We start from the raw sequence: 24246 nt of genomic DNA on the forward strand, positions 1-24246 counted from the left end.
ACGCTCTTATTTTCCCTTCACATGCTACCAAATGACACAAACAATCACAAAGAAATGGCAAGAGCAGGGAATTAAACATGAAGTTTAGAGTAGAAAAATGTATGTATTCTAAGTTAAAAATACATGCATTTTTTATGTTAATTCCTTAAATGTGAATTTTTTTTTTAAATAAATGAATAAGCTCATGTTAAATGTATTATATTCCTGTCTCTCTCTCTCTCTCTTTCTTTTAACACCAACTCCTTTACCTGGCTTTTTAAGCATGTAAGTGTACACCTGGTTTTATTCAGTTTCACATATTCTGAAAATGCATGTCAATTATCACAATAGATTCTGACATTACTCTCTCCGTGAAGAATGCATGTAATGTTCCCATAAAATTTGGGCCGAACATGATATCATATCTACACTTAGAGCAGTCTTGAGGTTGGAAGTGCACCCATGATGCTTTGAAATGCTGTAGGCGGCTCAATAGGTTTTGTAGACTTAGATTTATGCTCTTCATATGAAGGAAATATTTCCAAAGCCAAACTGCCCGTGCTGTCGGTGTGAAATTAAGTTCTTGACCCATCTTGTGCTATGCTTATTCTGTTTCTGTAATCTTCTCGGGCTTTTGCTGGCAAACGGGAGCCGACTCTGGTCTTGATGACGGCCTTCTTTCTTCTTTCTTTCTGAAGGGGGTGAGTTTGATTTCAATACACCTGTGAAATGAAGCAGGATTTGGAAGAAATGTGCTTCAGATTTTGAACGCAGTCACACACTCATTGGCTGCCCAGTTATCAGAGGATTGTGGGACGGTTAAGAACTGGCACGCTATGGGACCAAATCCCTTTTCCTTGCCTAGCATTGAACAAATAGGTTTTATTAAGCATTCAAAATGGAGATACTATCAGATTAAGTTACGAACCTTAGAAGTAATGGGGTTTTAATGCCATAACCGTTCAGAGTAATACAGGAAGTATGTGCAATAGTGTGAGGTTTCCTAAGCTGATTCTGACTCATGGCTATTACTGCCTGCACAGTTGATATGTTTTAAATGGCAAACTATAATGCTGTTCATAGTATATTATAAAGAATAAGGTATGCATACTTGGTATATGATACCTTGAAGAAAAACGTATTGATCTGAATTAATTAGGCTTTCATAGAGTTCACTGTTATATACCTGAGATGCACCTAGACCTTAAAATGTAATATATATGTCTTTGTTTGCCTTGAAAGTCAACAAAGTATAGTAGAAGTAAAACGGGTTGCGATTGTGAGTTATTAGGATAGCTGAATATAAGTCAATTTGAGTGGAAATATGAAAAGTTGTGTCATGCTTTTAAAAGTATTTGTAATTACACATTTATAATGATGGCATTGCAATGCAGTGCATTTAAGATATACTAAACTTAAAAGTAAAAACACTACAGTTAAAACTGCAATCAAGTACTTTACATGTGATTTAGTAATGATTATGAAAACAGTGATTAAAATGTTTACTGTTACATCTTTACAAAGTGCACTTTTTAAAGTCTGCTTGCATGTGTTATGAAACATGGGCATGAAAGTGTACTGTATTTACACTGAGGGGCCTTATTTTATTTCAGTAATATTACACTACAAATGCACATTCAATACAATTAAGCAAACTTCTTCTTCACAAGGGTCATGCCAGCAATTGTCCATGTTCTATGTCAATGTGTTAGTCAGTCTCGTTAAAACCAAACTCCACTGTCTTACCTTGATCTCCATTGGCTCCTTTGGCACCCTGGACAGTCTCTCCATGGCCTTTACTTATACTGAAGCTGACATGAAGCAGAGCACATGAAAGTGGCTGTGACCTTTCCAAAAATGTCAGTGCTAGGACTAGTGTAATAATGAGGAGTAGAGCCGAGGGAAGTCTACTTTAACCTTTAAGGGCAGCAGAACTACACTATGATAGTGCTGTGCTGTTAGCAACATGGCTACGCTGTGCTACACGCTACAAACACAGCCACCAGCGACCCTGGACTGATTCTAGGCTCCATTACCTGAAAGAATCAAATAGTGGCACCTTTACCTGGACGTCTAGCATGTTCGGACTCCATTTTATGCAGCTACCCTGCTGAAAAACAACAAAAAAAAAAAACATAGAAAACAATAGATACTATTATAGAATGGTTGTACTGGATATAATGGGACCTGTATTGGTTTTAATAGGAACTGAAAAGGATCCTTTGGGTTTCTACTGGTAATTGGCCAGCTTGTTAAAACCCAGTAGTTTCCAACTACAGGAAACCATTTATAATGGGTAAAAGTTGATGGTTTGTAATGTTTGTAATGGTATTTGTAGTTAGAAGACTATTCACATTTCCTGTGATGGTTTCTATTTTTTTTTTGTTTTGTTTTTGTTTTCAGCAGGGTAGGCTTGAGTACTTCAAGGACTACCCTTGACTCAATCTCTGTGTTTTTCTCTATATGAGTTCTGTTCCAGAATGTAAACGCTGTCTACTGCTTACATAGACCTCATAAGTGACTGATTTGTATCAATCTTCACAGGCAGCAACTTGACACATTTTTATGCCTTTCACAAAAAAAGTTAATTGACATCTCGATTGACATCTAGAGTAGAGACTGACGTTAGCATGTTGTTAGGCTAACAAAAGGTTTACACTCACAAAATTTCGAGGATCCAAATAAATCTAATCCAATTTCAGATTCTAAATGTTCATTTTATGTGAACCCTAAACGTGGTATTTTTATTTTTATCTGATTAAAGGTACAGGTTGTAGTATCTGGCACTAGAGGGCGCACTATCAAAACAATAACAATCGCGTGGTTTGATGACGCGGACCCACTTTATATTAACTACTATGTACTTACATTTTAATTAATACTTTAGTACAATGTACTTATTGTGTACATACATGTTTTTACATTGTACTTATATTTAAAAAAACTACTTATAATTACATCTTTATTTAATTTCTGTAATTACATCTATAATTACACTGTTGACCCATACTTTACACCTTAACCCACCCTTAAACTTACCCATACCTCCAACCCTCTCCCTAACCTTACCCCTATCCCACCGCAATAGCAGCAAAAGTGTTTTACAATACAATATGAACACAGTAAGTACATTGTACTTATTTTTTTATGTAAGTACATAGTAGTTAAGGCCACCTAATATAAAGTGGGACCGATGACGCTAAGAAGGAGCGTGGAATGATGGGATTTGTTGTCTTCTATCCAACCTCTGACAGCCATCAATCAGATGGGAAGATAAATAATGGATTTAACGTGAGTTCAACGATTTGCGCGAGTAGATTACATACAAAGTCAATGCAAAGACGTGATCAGATGATGGACGCGTCCTCACGCGAGTCTAGAGACGTGAAGCCCCGCGTTTGGAGTGTATGCCCCATAATACTAATCTTGTTGATCGTTATAATAGCATACGTTTTCTGTAAAGATAAGAATCAAAACATCTCACCTGTCGAGTAAATCACAAGCGAGATCGGTATCTCTTTGTAGTTGAAGTTTGTCGCAAAGCTCTCTCCATCTAGAAAATGCAACACCGATATTGATCCTCGCTCTTTCTCTCCTCTTGTCCCAAACTCTTCTTGGGTCGTTTGGTTGGCCCATACGCTTATGTTTACGGTAGCTGTCCTTGTCGACAGAACCAGCGGCAGATGGTAAACGGTAATTATGTTCCATACATAAATAACACAATCCACCATAAAACGTGCAATAAGAAGAAGTAAATAAGGAACTGCTTGAAGCAAGCAAGTGATTTGCTCGACGATAGACACAACTTCCGCATTTGTCCACGACACTGTTGTCATGTGGTGTCTACGTCAGTAAAGGCGGTAACAAAGGGGAACTAACATCATTGACAGGCGACTGCACTGCCCCATGTCACTGTTTAGAATGGGAATTTTCTCATAATTTACAAGTAGTTGAAAACATTAGACATATTGTTAGTAATCAGCTGGACGAAATGTATAACACTAGCCTAGTGGATTGTGGATATTTTACTGTATATATCTTACAAATTGTACCTTTAAGTGTATGCTTCAATGAGAATGATGTACATTTTTTTTTTAATTTCATAATTAATTTGCACCTGCATTTCAATCTCCTCCTGTTATAGACATTTAAGGACATTATCCACGTTTGTGTTCGTCATGTTCAAAATACTCAACTATGCTCGCTCTACCCTCGTTTTGCAGTAATCATATGGCCCATTAGTGTTATGAGCAAGGAAATGGTAACTGTAAAACAAACGGACACCAAAGAGATATCAGGGATAGATGGAGTCAATCTTGTTTGCAGAAGTGTCTTCGGATGATAAAGTCCCCCGTGGAGCATTAATGTGCTGTCATCCACACTAATCACCGCCTGAGCTCAGATCAGCACTAAAGCGCAGTCACATTTCATACATCCATCATCCTCTCACGTCAGCTTCACTAGCACACTATCCTTCTAGGTTCTGATAGGAAGCACCATCAGGCTGCAGCTGTTTGAATCAGCGGTGGATCCTGGAGAGAGTTAGTCCCGTGTTAATGTGCGGGATGTACTGGAGCGATTGTCTCAGCGGGTCTCGCTGTCTGGTTAACTGCATAAATGGGAAATGTCGCCTGCACACAGTGGAGTGTGAAATGACGTCCAGCTGTTTTTAATAGCCTATCACAATCGAGTGACAGACACAACAGGAGAACAAGAATTGCTGTCATATCACTGTCCTCCCACACTAATGATATTTAGATATTTGCTTGTGTGTAGGATGCATAAAAACTGACATTTCGGGGCTAAATTTGACCAAATGCACATTAAGCTTGTTTGTGTATATTTGCAGGGTTACACACCGCTCCACCTGGCTTCTCTACACGGACATGACAAAATCATCCAGCTGCTAATCAATAACTACAGTAAGTTCACTGTTTCTGAATATCCCTGATTCATTACACCTTAAGATGTGTGGACGGCATCTGTATATGATATAAATAGTAGAGTACTAAATAGTGACGTAGTCATTTGACACCATGTTTGTTATTTACAGAAACAACCTGACAATAATTTGATCTCAAACCCACTATTTAGCTAAAGTCCATTATAAGAAAGAGGAAATCCAGCTCACAGACACAGATCTGATCAGTGATGCGAAGCTGAAGTTTCTGTGCAGTCACGGATGATAATTGGTTTTTAGGGGAGAAAACTGCACACTGCGAGCTCCCGCTAATGAAGCTAGCTAGGGTGTGTGTCAATAGAGTAATTCAAAAGAGCAGTCCCTCGAGATCTTGGACGGCATACACGCATGTGTTTGTGTAGGGGGGTCTTGTTTGTAAAAGCCCCTAACACAGAATAGATGCCCATATGTTGTGTGTTAGGTGTCCGCTCGGTCCTGTTGTGTTTGTAATTCACTAAAACACATATGGTCCAGGTCAATATTAGATCCCACCTCCTCTGAACAAACCACTGAGTTTCCATATGGTGTGTGGAAATGGATACTCCATGGTTTCCCATCACCACCTACAGCTCATTTGGACCCGACGCCGAGAGACAGAGAGAGGGTTGTCCTTCTTTTTGTTCAGGTTTTTTCACGCACTGTGAGTGTTCAGCCAAACTGTAAATCGTTCTCTTCACAGAATGACGATACAGTTGAGCAGACCAGTGAAGTCCAATGGTGCTCAATTGGTTTTGAAGTATCATATCGGGCACAATCATATTCATTAATCAGAATGAATGAATGAATGCAATTACTAAAATACCCCTCTTTTACTATGGTTACACCATATGACATTTTAGTCATTTAGACTTTTCAAAACTTACTCATTCATTCATTCATTCCTTTAGATGTGTAAACAATGCTTGAAGAATATTTATAAAGTATTTTTTTTTTTTTTTTTTTTTACAATAATTAAAGCTTAAAAATTGTTTAATGCATTTACTTGCATTTACTTGATGGTTACACCACATGACATTTTAAATTATTAAATTAAGACTTTTGTTAAATAATATGAATTAATTAATTAATAAAATAAAATGAATTAATTAATTAATTAATGACACCTATTATATTATGGTTACACCACATGACATTTTAGAGTCATTAAATTGAGACTTTTCTTAAATAGTACAGTAGTTGGTAAAAAGTCTTTCAAAACTAACTCATTCATTCATTCATTTAGAGGTGCAAATCATATTTGAGGAATATTTTATACAATATTTTAAGCTTAAAGAAAATGTTAAGGCATTTACCTGATGGTTACACCACGTGACATTTTAAATCACTAAATGAAGACTTTTGTTAAATAATATAATAGTTGGTTAAATAAATAAATACATCAAATGAATGAATTACTTATAGACAGCTCTTCTATTATGGGAACACAGCATTTTTTGTCAATTTTAGATTATTTCGACTATTTCATCTGTAAAAAAAACTTTTGTTTTCAAGAAATAAATAACAACAATAAAAAAAATAATAATTGCATGATAAAAATAGCCACTTCATGACAACATTAAAATCATTTTATGACATGGCGAGGATAGTTCAGGTTGTAAAATGTCATGTACAACCCATTACAACATTATATGAATTAATAATTAAGTTAAAAAAAATGTATTTATTTTTAAATGCAGTTTTATTAATAAAAATTTTTTAAAATATTAAAAATAATAATTAATTAATTAAATCATTAATTCATTCAATTGTTTGTTTGTTTGTTTTTTGTCTGAAATAATGCTTAAGATGTTAACTGTATTGATGATGCAAAGAAACATCATATGACATTTCTAAAAGTCATTACATTTCCTATTATTATTATTATTGTGTTCCTGTAGCTCAAGTGATAGAGCATTGTGTTAGCAAGCGCAAGGTTGGGGGTTCGAATCCCAGGGAACACATGTTACGAGAAAGTTGTTAGCCTGAATGCAATGTAAGTCGCTTTGGATAAAAGTGTCTGCTAAATGCATAAATATAATAAATATATTTCAACGTTCATCTCACTCTCATCAGCACACTTTATCTCCACAAAACTTGAATTCAGTCACTAAACTAAAGGTGTTTAGCTCTTTAAACATGGTATCAGCTCCTCGTCCTCGTGTTGTGTCTGTGATGAACTGAAAATGACTGAGGACCAAGATAAGATTGGACCCCACTGACTCTCACTGAAGGGACTTTCAGTGTGTTCTTTATGAATCAGAGGTATAGAGCATGTCTCAGACTGATGAGATCTCTAGCGCCAGACCTTCACCTGGAAACCTCCAAAGCCTGGCCAAGCTTCATCCCCCTCACCAAGTCCCCAGACTGTCCCCTGTCCACACACTCACATGCACATCGTCTACGTTCCACTGCCTTGTGTGTTTCAGTGCACCTCATTACAAAGAGCATGCATTCATTTGATCAAAGCTCAAAGAATTGACATTGTTATTGATTATCACCAATGTTTATTTCAATATTAATTTGGTATTACAAATAGACAAAACATCTTATTTGGGTTAACAACTCAACTAAATGGCTATGATCAGTTGTAAATAATAATAATAATAATAATAATACTAATAATAAATATTTTTATTTATTTATTCACTCTTTCTTTAAAATTTTAATCTTTAACATATTAAATTAAATTAAATTAAATTAAATTAAATTAAACACAAAAAGTACACAAAGTAAACACATTTTTCTTATTTTAAGCCTAGACAATAGTAAAATCATAAAATGTATGTAAAAAGAATTTGATTATAAAATAAATAGCATTGATAAATGGTAAAAAGCCATTATAATGTGACCCTAAAAAAATAAAAAATAAAAATAATTATATATATATATATATATATATATATATTTTTTTTTTTTTTTTAATTAAAAAGATAAAGATACAAATGTACCCCTGTACTGGAACAGTTTACAGATCGCTTGTAGGTGCAGAAACATGGTATTTCCATCTAATTCCATTACTGCACCATAGTTCTACCAGAGTGTTTTTATATAAGGACTCTGAATCTATTTGAAGCGTTCAAACCGCTGCACTAATGATTTCTATAGCACTCCGGGTGAATAATGCATTATCTTATCATGGCGAGATCTGCGCGAGTGGTTAGGGAACTGCAGATAGTTTAACATAGTTACCAACTGACTGCTTGCAGTGCCTTAAGCAATATAGTTGAACAGCGTTATAGGATTACCGCTTTGCGCCTGGAAACATAAGCCTCTCTTAGCGGCGTACAGCTTAAGACCTCCGCGTAACTCTATTAAAGCACACAGAATTTCTCCAGACACACACCTAATCATATAACTCTGTTAAAACAGCTCGCAGTTGCTTTGGATACAGTCGTGACTGGATTGTTGAAAATCAGAGTTAACATCTCGCTCTTTATTGAAACTGTGTTTTATTAGTTTATTGTTATCAAGTCATGTCCGTCGTCGATATTTAGGCTCTGCGGGAGCTGCACTGTGGGCTTGTTTGGTTGACTGTCCACCTGACAGAAAAACTGAACAAGTATTGTTGTTGAAGATCTTCCAGCATGTTCTGTAATAGTGAACATAGGAGCTAATATATAATTCAGTAGATTAAGTGACTGGGGAGACATCCGTATACATTAATACTGAGGGTTTGAGAGTGATGTAGGTTTAGCCTGTTGGTCAGAGACGCTTACTGTAACTGTAACTGTACTCTTACTGTAACGCCACAATTCAACACTATTGAACAAACATACAACATAAACCTCACAAACACCAGTGCTGGGGGTGACGCAGGACAGGTAACACCAGTTACCGAATCAGAGTACCGTTTTTGAGTAACTAGTAAAGTAACGAATTACTTTTTAATTCAGAAGGAAATATCGGAGTTACTTTAAAAAAAAAAAAACGTTTTTACTCAGATTCATTATTGCTCAAAATGAATAAAACCCGTCAAAAGCGAACGCAGAATATTATATAAACGTGCAATAATTAAATATATTAAATAAGACAAATATATTTTATGTATTAAATCCCATTTTATTCTTTGCTACTGACCTTCGAGGATCCAATACTATTAACCAAACTCAGGAAAGATAACATACTTGTGTTTCAGTTTTGTTATTGTTGATTGGTGTCGATCTTTCATCTCCTGCGTCATATTCTTCATAATATTTCTTTGAGCTGCGCCCTCTACTGTACAGACGGTCATTTACACTTCCTTCACCCTGAGGCGTATTCATTACAATTGTGGTGTGAAAGGGCTTTTACATTTGTAATTGTTTTTTTTTGTTATATTAAAAACAAACAAACAAACAAGCCCTGCCCAGATTTAAAAAGTGACGTTATGCATTACTTTTCACAAAAAGTAACTAAGTAACATAATTAGTTACTTTTTTAAGGGATTACCACAATATCGTAATGCGTTACTTTTAAAAGTAGCTTTCCCCAACACTGGACAACAGTGTCAAGAAATGTGCAAGCTATATTACATATTTATTTTTATTTTTATAATCAGCCTTTAACTGTATAATTGGCTGTTACTGGGGTTATTATAAATAACTAAAACTCAGCTGGGTTATTATTTAAAAAAAAAACTATCTGTAACTTGGGTTAGTATAATAACTTCAACTTAGTTTAAAAATATAAAATAAAAATAAAACCATGAAAATATTTTTTTGTTAACGGAAATAAAACAAACATCAATTAAAGCAAATTAATTTCAGATCATTTTCAGTTTAGCATTTTGTAGTAAAATAAATAACATTGAAATAAAAATTAACAAAAGCTAATAAAGACATAGACGTAAACAAAATAATAAAAACTACAAAAGTATACAACAAAATCGCTAAAAGTAAACTAAAATTAAAAGGAAAAATGGAAAATATATATAAGAAATCTAAATATTAATATAAATAATTATGAATTCAAAACACTCAAATCAATATATCATGCCCGTTAATGTATTTATTTGGTAAGTAATCATGTAATAAGTGTAATTATATAAAGTCGGACAGACAAATAATGCAGTTGGTGCATTATTGCTTATTGCCTAAATAATTAGCATGAACATGAAAACTTTTTTAATTGTGATATTATTTTCATGATGATAACAAATATTTAAATCTTTTACCTCAATTTTCATTACCATATAAAAATAAATAAATAAATAAATAAATAAATAAATAATAATAATAATAATAATTATTATTATTATTATTTTATTAGTAGTAGTATTATTATTGTTGTTCTTGTTAATCATAATCATAACAATTCTTGTGACCACAATGCAAAAACAACATTTATGTAAATTGTGTAGAATCAATCAACAAACAAATTCATAATTAAATATTATTTTAATTTGAGTGTTTTCAAGATTTAATTATAAATAAATGTATATTATTGCATAAAAACCAACAAGATTGATTGATTGATTTGTGATTATCGGTTTAATTTCAATTGTATACATAATGTTTGTCATGTTAATTCATTCATACATGCATACAGTACATACATACATAAATAAACATCATAATATTAGAATTATGAAGCCTAATAACCATGTGATTCTGAAGACATGCAGGATATGCAGCTGTGATGTCATCAACAGTGCTTCAGTGACTGAAAAGAGCTGGTCATTCACACACATTCATTAGTCTGGCAAAGCACTGATCTCTAAAGCTCAATCTCCAGCAGCAGAATATGTCATTCATGAAAAGCACAGCGATTTTAAAAAGGCGTAACAGGCTGTTGACACTCTACATAAAAATAGGAGATGTTGACCTTTAGCGCGTCAGGCGTCCTCTCCGCCGTGTCCTCGCTTTCCCTCTCTTTATGTTGCCCGGCCTTTTTTCAAATGCACAGTCCTCACCTCTTCTTTTCACTGTTATCTCAAATAATTACCCCTCCGTTTCCCCCCGAGTCCCTGTAGGCCTGAGCTGCTCAAAAGGCCAGTCAGTGTGTCCAGGCGTGGAGGGATTGAGATCAGCGCTCAGTCGCTCAGTATTCAGACTCTAATTAACCGCGGCGGTGTTCAGGCAGGCCCCAGACCGGCCCGGGTCCATATGGCTCCTACAAGGCCAGTGTGATTACCACCATGTGCTGCAGAGCAGGAGAGAGAGATGACTGAAGAGAGCGCGTTTGGGTGTTTTATTTTTAACGACTCTCCATTGCCAGAGATGACGGTGTGTTTGTTATTTTAAGCGACAGTAGCCTAACCTTGACCTCCCACACACTCACACCTCTGATTATGTGTTAGCTGAAGTCATTACTGAGAGTGTGTGTGTGTTACGAGTGCGAGAGAAGGAAAACGCAATCATATTTTATTCATAGCTTCTCAAAACAGTGTCGAATGCGAGACAACAGCGTTTCTGGTCAGATTTGCTGTTGCTCGGTGAATTTTCACAGGCAGAGTCTTGTCATTTCAATAGGAATCCACGCGATTGGGAGCTACCAAATGCAGATTTCGCAATGTGTTCAAGTTGGTCATACAAATTTGCCAGATTGAGTGACAGAAAGCGTATGAAAGTGTGAGCTGACACTGGACCTTGTAAGACAGTTTATAAGTTCATTGAAATTCATGTCACTGGACTTGCTCCGCCCCCGTGGCTCTTGGCTCCTCCCCACTCCTCACCACAGACCGTTTTTTTACCCGGCAAAATGTTGCTAACGTGACCGCACTTTAAAGATGCGATTCACCACAGGTAAAATAGAGTTTTAATTAGGGCCGGGACTTTAACACGTTAATTGAGATTAATTAATTACACAAAAAATAACGCGTTAACTAAGATTAATTAATTACAGAAAAAAAAAATTCCCGCATTTTTAATAACTTATTTTTGCACCGCGGAACGTTTCTCACTGGACGCGTTTCGGCGGATCGATTATACTGAAGCACCAACTAGCGTTCGCATATCACTGCAGCGCATGATCGAACCTCAAGTATCACCTCAACTCAAAACATATAGCAGCTAGAGTGGACTTTACACTTTATGTTGAACTATGTATTATTTTGTTGGTGCAACAGTTTATGTTGAACTCTTTATTGTTTTGGCCAAGGTTATTGAGAGTTGGACTTAGTATGTTATGGCCTCTGAAGCAACAGAGAGATGTTTTCTAATAGTCAGGGTTTCCAATGTTCTGAATGTAATTGACAGTATTGTGTTTTACTTAAAAAACTCTTTACAGAAGGTTCCAGCACCTATAAGCTTCCTGAATTTCTGAAATGTACTATTTCTAAATTGCATGCTATTGCTACACTTCATGGCAAAAATTGCACTGGTCTGCTAGACTTTGTTGAACAAAAATAAACAATATTTTGTTGCTTAAGCTTATGTATTCAGTCATTATTCAATGGTATACTATAAATTCATGTGAAAAAAAATTACTTCTCACTGTTCCCAGGTCAAATATTTATCTGCGATTAAAATGCGATTAATTTCGATTAATAATTACAAAGCCTCTAATTAATTAGATTAATTTTTTTAATCGAGTCCCGGCCCTAGTTTTAATAAAAGTAAGCTGGATGTGCACAGAAGAAACACGAGTGCACAAAAAAACCACAACAACAACAAACAGCTAAATAGAAAACTATGGGTCCTTGTTTCTGTCACTGAATGAAAAATAAAAAAGGCAACTGCTATTTTTTTATCTCACTATTCTGAAGTTTTTCGAGGAGTTGTTAATTTATAGAATTGTGTGAAATTAATTCACATTTGCAAGTTACAAAGTCAGAACTGTGTTATATAAAATCAACACTGCGAGTTACAAAGTCATTTTACAACTAGTACGATTATGTCTCGCAATTGACCGTTCTCAAAGAGCTTGATTGACAGGCGATGTGACCAATCCTAACACCAATTCCGCCATCTTGTCCAAAAATTATGGCTGGAAACTAACAACGAATTAAATGTTTTACCCATTAGATTGTGTTTTATTAACGTCTACACCTACCCCAACCCTTAAAAAATGAATAATGCAAAAACAGTAATATTGTCGTACAGTATGATATAAATACACTAAATTGATGTGCGGATGCCTGAGAGCTACAGCTGTTTCCCAACCACAAATCAGACTGGAGAGAGGATTCATTTTCGTTGACTCAAACTTGAAAAATGGGCTGGGGTGAAAAAGCTAGGGAAATGTAAACACCAATCAGACAATTCAAGAGCGAAGTAACAAAAAAATGAGGAAAAAAAAAAACAAACACACAAACAAAAAAATGTAAAATGCTATTTGGCAGACTCTTGACTGCAATAGGATTTTCTTAAAACTACAAATCTCACTTCCGTTTTTTGTATCCCACTCAATGATGTTTGATTTAGCCCAGTGCATAATGGGTACTGAAGTCTTCCTACCCTTTTTTAAAGCACTTTTTCTCTTTTATCTTGTCATGTAGCACCGGCTGAATGAATGAATGAATGAATGAATTAATGGATTTATACTGCATGGACAGCCAACTTTTATTAAAACCCCATCTTTTCAGCAGTTAATTAACCCTTAGAGGGGCTGTTCACACAGGACACTTTTTTATTTATTTATTTTTTTGGTTCCACTGCGATGCTTGTCCATCATTTTCAGTCGACATGCCCTCGACAGATGTTTTTGACTCTTGATCACATGTTCTTTGTAAACTGCCCATAAAAAGTAAAATTAGCCATTTAAAAAGAAATGTTCAAATATCTGTTTCTCTCACTGAATTTTTTACATGCCATTTTTTCTTTTAACTTTCTGTATTCCTGAGAGTGAAAGTGTGGCTTGAGCAAAACTTAGGTGAAGAAGCATCATGAAAGTAGTTCATATGACTCATGTGCTGTATTACAAGTCAGCTTTGTGTAATCTTCAATTCATTACATCTCACTGAAAATCATACCATCTACTTTTTCTGGGCAACTGTCCCTTTAAAAGAACCTCCTCAGTATTTGTGTTTGTGTTTCTGGAAATGCAGCACAGTGTAACACAGGTGACATTAATAGCACTGAGTTATTCAAAATAACAAATGTTTCTTTTGGAAGTGTTGCTGTACAATCTGAAACAGCTATTCTTCTTCTTCTTCTTCTTTCTTTAGATGCCAAAGTTAATGTAAGGGACTATCACGGGAAGATGGCAGCTCATTACTGGAGTGGCAGCAGGGATATTTTTACCGAACACAGATCTCATTCTGGCACGTATTTACTATGCAGTGTTTGATATTTACAGAAGCATGTGTAGAAGAAGTGTGCACTGTGTGCTCATCTCTCTGCTGCTGGATTGGTTGTCTGCGGTGATTGACAGCTGCTTTGCTCCACTCAGCTGGCAGCTGGCCGAGGGGGAGGCGGGCCCAGTGTTACGCACAGCTGTCTGCGCTCCTGTCTCGCTCTCAGAGCAACAGAAGCATCAGTGCAGAGACGTCCAGCAGTCCACTACAGCCCCATCACCCTCATCCTGACACACACTCAGCATGAACCACTGCCCGGTGATCGTCAAGAAGTCATCAAATCAGTCATTAAAGGATTCGTTCCAATAAAATGAATATGCTGTCATCAACTGCTCTCCCTTGTGCCTTTCAACTTGCATGCAAAGACTTAATCCTTTGGTGATAATATTTTTGGTTCTTATTTAAAGAAAACTCTTGTATTGAACGTGCACTTTTAATAACATATATATAAACTTCACATAATATAATTTTAACACTTAAACTATTTAAACAAAGCACACTTCATGCCTGTTTCCTAGCAGGCTTTTTAAAAAAGTGCACTTTGTGATAATGCAAAATTCAAAGTTTTACTTTAAAGTCCATAAGTGTCGTATCATTGATCATTGACTTAAAATCTTTTGTTGAAACACACTTATTTTGATGTTTGATATTGTGCAATATTAACTTAAACTCGTTCTTTATTACACGTGCACAATATGTACATAAAAATATTTTAAAATACATGACATAAAATGATAATAATTATAAAAAAGTATATTTTAGTTTAGCATAAATACGTGTCAGTACATTCATCAGCACTTTATATTATTAAGTCTCACATAAGTGGGGCAAAAAAAAAGAAAAAAATTGTAAAACATAACATGTTTTAATTTCATTGCTATTAATGTGCAATTAAGTGTCCAAAAACAATTACGTTTACGTTTAAGTGTATTCTTTTAAAGTGTTTTATTTCTGTAATAATCATTCCATTTAAAAGTCGGCTCAACTGTATTTATTTAAACTGTTTAAACATTTTGTGTATAGGAACAAATAATGGCACATACGTGTGTGTGTGTGTGTGTGTGTGTGTGTGACACTGCAAGCACCAGAATTAGTTTACCTCTCTTACTCACTTAAAGTGCATACTTTGCTGATAATGGGACGATGCAGTCACATTAGTGAAATGTTGGCAGTCAATAGTGTAGTGACGTGTGAAGCGCAGCTCAGTCAGAAGTCATTTTTAAACCGAGCAGCTTTCTTTGGCTCAGCACGGTGAATTCACATGACCAGCTGAAGCAAAACATCAGTGCTGTTAATCTTGCATTTACTCGTCAGAAATACCAAACCAGTCTCTCCAGCGTTCTCTTTATATACAGCCCAATTAACACGAGGCCGAGAGGAGCACAACACGGCGTAATGCTCCTGTCCATCTGATGTACCTCAGGCCTTTGTCTTTGTTTGGACACTAGCTGCAATATTTCTCACTGTCAGACCAAGTCTCGCTGGCGGCTGTCGTGAGAGAAGGCTGTGTGAACGGACCAATGCTAACAGCTACTGTATGAAAACTCGCTCAAACACTCTGAACTTCGATACATACTGATACAGATTCATAAAAGTCTAGCAATCTTTACTGACTGTATGCATGGATTTCCTGTCATCTGGGAAAACTCAGCATGTCCTTAAATGCGAAATTATGTCTGAATGACGGAAATACAACGCAAGAACATTGTATTCATTTTTATAATACATTTGTATTTAAATTGTATTGTATTTTATTAATAAGTAAATTATACTATCACAAAATAAGATTGCGCTAACACTGCTTGTGACGTTATCAGATCTGCTGTTAGGTAGAATTACGATCTGGTGTCAAAATGTGTCCTTTAGAAAAAAGAGCGCAGACGCTGTAAAGAAATATGTTTCTTTCGCAGACATTTAGGTTTCCTGTTACATTACTGTCAATGACACAACCATCTAGTAATGACTATAATATAGTAGCCTACAGCGGTCTGTTCATAATCAGCATTCTCTTGTGAAAAACATGACTTTAGCATGCTTTCAAATAAAAGAGTGCTTGTAATGGAAATAGTACACATCAGAATTGACCTCAGATATGAAAGTAATGTTCTTCAATACTTAACTGCACATCATTTGCATTCAAATGAAAATGTATCATAGTTTAAATTTATATTAAATGCAATTATATACATTTTGGGAAATTATTAAGAGTTAAGTAGAACTCGTATGTAATTTCATAAGTACTTTTGTTGTCTTTGAAAAACAGCTGAATGTACTGGAAATAATTTATGGTGAACCAAATCTACTTCTGCTGAATGGAATGTATATATATATATATTTAAACATAATGATTTAAAATGCACATAATGATACTAAGATGTACTAATCTGAGATGTGCCTCATCTGTGGTGTTTTTAGTTGGCTGTCTCCGGATCTCTCAGGAACACTGGGAGGCCGAGCATCTCTCACTCATTCTCCATCAGTAACCGTCGCTCACACCTGCCTCGGGCCGTGTGTTCGGGTCAGGACTTAGATCCTGCATCTCTGCCACCTCTGGCGAAGCACACAGACAAAGAGGCTCTTTGAGAAGAAATGGGAAAACACACACAAACACTCACAGTCAGGTGTGTGTGCTGGCGTCTCAAAATAATCAGTTATGGCAACTTAAACAATCATTCGTTACATTTAATATCCAAAATGTGACCTTAAAGCACAAAGATGGGAAATTATGTATAGGGCAGGACTGAGATCATCCTCGAGATTTTGATTGGCTCAAGGATGTGTGTGTGTGTGTGTGTGATAGACAGATTATTTGAATAATATTGTGCTCAACTGATTACCGGTGATGATTACGTGATGAAACTAGTAACATAATCTAGGTTTCTCATTTTAGGAAATTTATGTTTACTACTTTTTTACTATTACTAATCCTATTTTATCAAACTAGTTTTAGACTTACCGTTTAACATCGCATACAGACAGATGCATACATACATATGTGACACCAGTCTTAAGTCACTGGGGTTTATTTGTAGAAGAGCCAAAAATACATAATATGGGTCATGATTCTCAATTTTTCTTAATATGCCAAAAAATCATCAGGATATTAAGTAAAGATCATGTTCCATGAAGATATTCTGTAAATTTCCTACAGCAAATGTATCAAAACTTTATTTATAAATTATTAATGTGTTTTAATGTTTTTTTCCAATATTTTCATGTCTTTAATTTATTTTATTTTTAAAATTAGCACCCTCTATTTCTAGATTTTCAATATTGTCCTATCTTAACAAACCATACATCAATGGAAAGTATATTTATTTTGATCAGGTTTCAGATTATGTATAAATTTCAATTTGGAAGAAAAAGGACCCTCATGAGGTTTTGTGGTCCAGGGTCACATACATGGAATCCATGTCCGTGTGAATTTCACATAAGCATGATTGTTTTCTTGTAACACATAAAAGATGATCAGAAAGTCTCTTCTGGTGCGAGCAGCTTCATTCCCGCACCAGCCCCCATCGTTTTCTCTCTAAAGTTACACACTTTCTTTTGAGTCATGCGACAGACATCAATAACGGATTCAGTGTTGGCGTCCAGTTTCATGTCTGGGGCATTGTGCGTCACTAAGAGTGTGTTTTTATCACCAAATCCTCCATGGAGCCCAGAGAACAGCTACAATGGAGTCATCCAGGTTAACTTTTCCTTTGTGTTCCCGTCTGCAAAGCACAGCACAATGCATGACTGTATCTCAGGGCTTACCCTGTCAGAGCCCTCCTTCTGTCCCAGCGACACCGCGGAGATGGATCACTCCTGCCCAGAGAAAAGATCCGCTGCTGCTCAATGGCAGCTGGATTGTTTTACAGGACAATTAGGCCTGGCCTTTGTTCGGATAATTACAGTGGATTTGAGGCAGGCCAGCCCCCTTCAGGTCATGGGGACAACCTTGACACAGTCATTAGAGAAACGCCCAGTGTGTCATCAGATGTTTGGCTGGAGTCTGTTCATCCCACAGATGTGTGTACGATGAGTCCTCAAGCACTGAGATAAGAGTGAGTCTCACCAAACACATGTCTAGGTCAAACTGAACCAAACCACTTGAGACTAAAACACATCTGAAGTCTTGTATATCTGAGCCGAGCCTTGTGTTGGGTGGTGTTCCTAACTACACCAACAACAGTTTCTTGCATCTCCAAACAGATACTGATAAGTCGTAATGCCTCTTACTTTGAAGCTCTATCTCAGGCTCAAGCAGGTGAGTCAGTATGATTATTCCTTTATAATACAGATATTAGCAGTGTCAAGATGATTAATGATTGAGCGATGCTTTGTAGTGCAGCTTTACAGCACACAAGAGTAACACAATCCCAGCACACTCCATAGTCACCTGCACATCGGATAAATCAGACTGAAGGTGTCAGCTGTACGTGGGGTGTTGCCCTAGATTTGCAGGTGCGCTTTTGTACAAGAACGCAAATAAAAGCACACAAAAAGTAATTAAATTCCCAAATGGTGTGCAGAATCACTCACAGACAAAAACAATCATGCTAAGGCAGGGATAACTAGTACTAACGCTTATAACTAGTGCGTAATACTGGCCCAATACAGCAAAACACAAATCCTTTTTACTCCATTGCATTTCTTAAAAACATGTCATTCCTCGTTATTTTGAACTAGGGAAATCGTGTCTAATTTGTGAACAGGTGATTCTTTTCAACGAATCTGTTAAATCGGTTCAAAACCACACTGAACGATTCTTTGCCGAATTGGACTGAATAAATTCCTGCTGATCACGAGTCAACAACTCACTGATTCAAATGATTCGCTCAGAGTCTCTATTTGACATTTCAGCAGTGTTGAGGTAACGTTAATCAGATTACTTTTCACAAATATCTAGTAACATAACACATTACTTGTAAACTTAAAATAATATATGAGTTACTTTTCCAAATAAATAATGCAGAGCCTGTTCTCCAACAAAAAACGAACATGTAGGTCGTTTGTGCAAAGATTTATTATGACCTATATTTACGTTTTAAAGTGAAGCGCCCTCTAGCGGGAGTAAAAATAATGATAGTATCGCGTTGCGTCTGTCGTCATGAATTGACGTATAACGTCATTACCAATCAAAACGCACGTTTATTTAAATGCAATGTGTGGGCGTTTTACACTGATCTCACAGTAATTCATACATATTTTACTACTGTAGGTGGCTTATTCGTTCGAATGACCAGACCCTACCCCTAAACCTAACCCTCACAGAAATCATGCTAAATTATGATTTATTGAGCATATATATTTTCGTGCACATCTGTTACCTGGGATCGAACCCATGATAGCATGATTACATATCAAGGTATAACGCAATAATCTACTAACTGAGCTACACGAAACGCAAACCAGAGGGCAAATAAAAGAGTACAAAACATTAATATAAAATCGACCTTTTACCTATAGGGGCACAATTGTAGTATACGCTCTGATGGGTCATATTTCAGGGATTTGGCAAACGACAAATACGAGCGTATTGGTTGGAGGACAGGTTGGTAATGCAAGTTACTTTATTTTCCCATTCATTCACTCGTATCTCTCCTGTCTTGTGTTGAGATAAATTAGTATTACGTGTGGAAGCAGAGATACTTTCCTTCAGTCTGAGGTAAATAATGTTATTTTTTGTGTGAATGACCATTACAATTGCCTAAAATATTGCTTATATATATATATATATATATATATATATATATATATATAATATATATATATATACTTCTGCTGGGCTTGCTTATATATATATATATATATATGTATGTATATATATATATATATATATATATATATATATATGTATATATATATATGTATATATATATGTCACACACCTGGACTCATTTAGTGTGTTTTTGCCCGTGACCCAGTTTCTGTCTTTCCGTGTTTGATTAGTTCCCAGGTGTGTCCATTATCTTCCTCATGTGTTCCATGTCCCTGTTAATTTAATGATTCCATCCACCTGTGTTTCCCCAATTATCTGTTGTTCATAAGCCGTGTCCCTTCAGTTCTGTGTTGTCGGGTCTTCTCACTTGTGCTCACTTGTGACATTTGCTACTTACGTGTGTCTACCTCTGTGCTCCATGTTGGATATCCCCTGTGTTGGATATATTAAAAACCTTATTCCGTTTATCCTCGACTCCGTATTCCTTCAGGCAGCGTAAAACCGTGACAGAAGACCCGACCCCAAAAGAGAAAGTAGAAAACCGCGTCTTTCCCTCCGTTTTGCTTTCGTTTTTTCTCAGTCTTTTTGTTTTGTAGTGTTTCTATGGATCCCCTCTATCGTCCCGAATTCCTCATCCTTCTGCTGAAGCAGGAAGGACGTTCTCTCGAGGACCATACCAGACAGTTTATTCTATTAGCTAATGCCACCAGCTACCCGGACAACGCGCTCTGCACCTTCTACAACACCAGCCTGAACTCCAAATGCAGAGCGTTGTCGTCCGAAGATGGTCCTCGAGAGGATTTCGCCGCATTCGTGGAGTGGACTCTGGCGAGAAATGGGTCACCTCTCACCGTCTGCCCCATAGAGGACCTCGCCAGCCCCACTCCCGACCCAGAGACCAGCCAGCCACCATCACGCCGCACGGAGCCAGAGCCCACCGCAGCCGCAGAGTCCGAGCCATCCACTGACAGGGAGCCGGATCTCGAGAGCGCGACTGACCAGGTGTGTGAGCCGGCAACACCGTGCATCGTGGGAGTCCTCGTGGAGATCGAGGGCATGGAGGAAAGCCCTGCCCACACTCCTGCAACTGAGGGTGAGCTGTATACAGTCTCTGAAAGTTATATGGAGCAAGTTCTGGATCTGATGGACTGGTCTACGGAGGTAATCCCTAATATTCCTGTTTCCCCGCTGGTTCCGTCCAGCCCTGATTCCCCTGTATACCCTCTCAGTCTCCCACTCTTACCTCCTCCAGTCATTTCCTCTGCTCCATTTCCGCTGGTTCCGCCCAGCCCTGAGTTTTCTGTTTCTCCGCTGGTTACGCCCAGCCCTGAGTTTTCTGTTTCTCCGCTGGTTCCGCCCAGCCCTGAGTTTTCTGTTTCTCCGCTGGTTACGCCCAGCCCTGAATTTTCTGTGTCTCCGCTGGTTCCGCCCAGCTCTGAATCTTCTGTGTCTCCGCTGGTTCCGCCCAGCTCTGAATCTTCTGTGTCTCCGCTGGTTCCGCCCAGCTCTGAATCTTCTGTGTCTCCGCTGGTTCCGCCCAGCTCTGAATCTTCTGTGTCTCCGCTGGTTCCGCCCAGCTCTGAATCTTCTGTGTCTCCGCTGGTTCCACCCAGCTCTGAATCTTCTGTGTCTCCGCTGGTTCCGCCCAGCTCTGAATCTTCTGTGTCTCCGCTGGTTCCGCCCAGCTCTGAATTTTCTGTGTCTCCGCTGGTTCCGCCCAGCCATGATTTTTCTGTTTCACCGCTGGTTCCGCCCAGCTCTGAATCTTCTGTGTCTCCGCTGGTTCCGCCCAGCTCTGAATCTTCTGTGTCTCCGCTGGTTCCGCCCAGCTCTGAATCTTCTGTGTCTCCGCTGGTTCCGCCCAGCTCTGAATCTTCTGTGTCTCCGCTGGTTCCGCCCAGCTCTGAATTTTCTGTGTCTCCGCTGGTTCCGCCCAGCTCTGAATCTTCTGTGTTTCCTGTATTCCCTCCCAGCCTCCCTCTCCCGCCTCCTCCCAAACCTGCTGGTCCCTCTACTCCTCTTTCGCTGGTTCCGTCCAGTCCTGATCCTCCTGTCCTTCCTCCCATCCTTCTCCTCTCTCCTCCTCCTAGACCAGCCAGTTCCTCGTCATCCCTGCTGGTGCCAGCCAGTCCCGCAGCTCACCCTCAGTCCGCGCCATCGGGGCGCGGTGGTTCGCCGCTGGACTGCCAGTCTCCAGCTCCGCCTTGGCGTGTTAAGGCCCTGTCTCCGCCTCCAGCCTCCGAGCCCTGGACTCCTCCTCGGTCCTTCGACCCAGCGGCTCCGCCTTGGCTCTTAGCTCCCTCGTCTCCACCGTGGCCTGTCATCCCACCTGCTCCACCGGGCTCCCTCGTCCCTCCGGCTCCACCTTGGTCAGTCGTCGACCATCCGCCGCCTCGGGACTCCACTCCTCTGGTTCCACCTCGTCACTCCATCCCTCCGGCTCTGTCAGGCTCCTCCTTCCCTCCGGTTCCACCTCCATCCTCGGTCGCTCCGGCTCCACATCGGTCTGCCAGGACCCTGCCTCCGCCTTGGTCGCCTGAGCCTTCAGCTCCACCTAGGCCCTCCGGATCCTCGTCGTCACCCTGGCTCTGCGGCTGTGCTGCTCCATCTTGGGCTCCTCACCCACCGGTGCAGTCTCCGCCTGTCGGCCCCCTGGTGTCGTCGACCCTTCCTTCACCATGGCTCCTCCCGCCGTCGACTCCACCTTGGATCTCAGTCCTGGCTGGTCTCTGGTGGACCATCTGGCTCCTCCTGCTCCTGTCTCCTCCCTGGCTCCTTCCTCCGTCTCCTCCCTGGCTCCTCCTTCTGTGGTCCCTGTCTGCTGGCCCCCTCCTGGGAGTCCGTCCTCCACCGGAACCTCCTCCCAAGTTCCCACCCACGCCTCCCCCTGTTGTTTCTACGGTGCGAGGACGCACCTACCGGGAGGGGGGAGTACTGTCACACACCTGGACTCATTTAGTGTGTTTTTGCCCGTGACCCAGTTTCTGTCTTTCCGTGTTTGATTAGTTCCCAGGTGTGTCCATTATCTTCCTCATGTGTTCCATGTCCCTGTTAATTTAATGATTCCATCCACCTGTGTTTCCCCAATTATCTGTTGTTCATAAGCCGTGTCCCTTCAGTTCTGTGTTGTCGGGTCTTCTCACTTGTGCTCACTTGTGCTCACTTGTGACATTTGCTACTTACGTGTGTCTACCTCTGTGCTCCATGTTGGATATCCCCTGTGTTGGATATATTAAAAACCTTATTCCGTTTATCCTCGACTCCGTATTCCTTCAGGCAGCGTAAAACCGTGACAATATATATATATATATATATATATATATATATATATATATATATATACGTGTATATATATATATATACGTATATGTGTATATGTATATCTATGTATATATATATATATATATATATATATGTATATATATATATATATTGATAAGCAAGCCCAGCAGAAGTTATTGCGTTATTTTCTATAAAAAGTAACCTAAAAGTAAAGTCATTTAATTATTTTTAGACATTTATTATGAAGTAATACAATATTGTAATGCATTTCTTTTAACTTTCCCCAACACTGCAGTGAATTCACAAGTCTGACCCAAATTAACTTACTTGGAGCTTGAGTGAACATGCGACTAATGGCTCGAACAATAAACAACTAATACCCAATTTTAACTAAACTAATCTTTCAGGCAAGCTAGGAAATCTCTTTAACTCATGGACTAAAAAAACAACCCATGGAAACAGTGTAAAAGTAGACCAATTCCATGGACATGGCAACACTACCCAGAAAAGCATCAACCTGATTTGGCAATATTTACCAACGTGTCATTTCCAATGAAAAACAACACACAGTGATGGGAATATCCAATCTGGAAATACACATATCCAGTTGATATCAAATTTATTTCCGCATTTGATCAACCACAAAGAATACCCGATGGCATAGCAACATATTAACAACAGCTTGAATTTTCATAGCAATTCCCAGATAACCATCCACAACACCCTATCACTGTGGCACTTTGTATGTAAAGATTCCCACATGTTTTATACAGAACGTTTCTTTCGAATACAAAACGTGATCAGTCAAAGCTGGTCGGAGATTAATTCCTCCTCCCTTTATCAAAGACATTAATCAGATCTACATAATACCTGTTCGTACGCTGATAACACAGTATTTGATTAATGTGTTTAGATGAAGTGATACCTTCCCTAGGTTCATTTTATTGATTTTTTAAAGAGGCGAGAGACGAGTAGTGAGAGTATGGAAACAGCTACTGCCTCTGTCAGCTCATAATGGTAAAATCATAGCTGTTTCGTTGAGATTAATATGCTGTTTTGGGTGTTGGGGCAGAGATTAGCCATTTTTCACCTTGGCTAGTTTTCCACGGCCCAAAGAAACCAAAG

The 24246-nt window shown here is 38.3% G+C and overlaps 1 protein-coding gene across 4 annotated transcripts in view; it reads left to right on the forward strand.

Moving 5' to 3' along the window:
• Positions 1-14461, forward strand: part of LOC128014367 (ankyrin repeat domain-containing protein SOWAHB) — a 61830-nt gene extending 47369 nt beyond the window's left edge. For all 4 annotated transcript variants that reach the window (XM_052597938.1, XM_052597941.1, XM_052597939.1 and 1 more), the window contains 3 exons: positions 4829-4901; positions 14004-14099; positions 14228-14461. In XM_052597938.1, the coding sequence (XP_052453898.1) occupies positions 4829-4901; positions 14004-14099; positions 14228-14379 (321 nt within the window). In that variant the 3' untranslated portion in view covers positions 14380-14461. The remainder of the gene's footprint in view (positions 1-4828; positions 4902-14003; positions 14100-14227) is intronic.
• The last annotated feature ends 9785 nt before the right edge of the window (positions 14462-24246 follow it).

Source organism: Carassius gibelio, chromosome B25 (assembly GCF_023724105.1).
Source record: "Carassius gibelio isolate Cgi1373 ecotype wild population from Czech Republic chromosome B25, carGib1.2-hapl.c, whole genome shotgun sequence".
NCBI lineage: Eukaryota > Metazoa > Chordata > Actinopteri > Cypriniformes > Cyprinidae > Carassius > Carassius gibelio.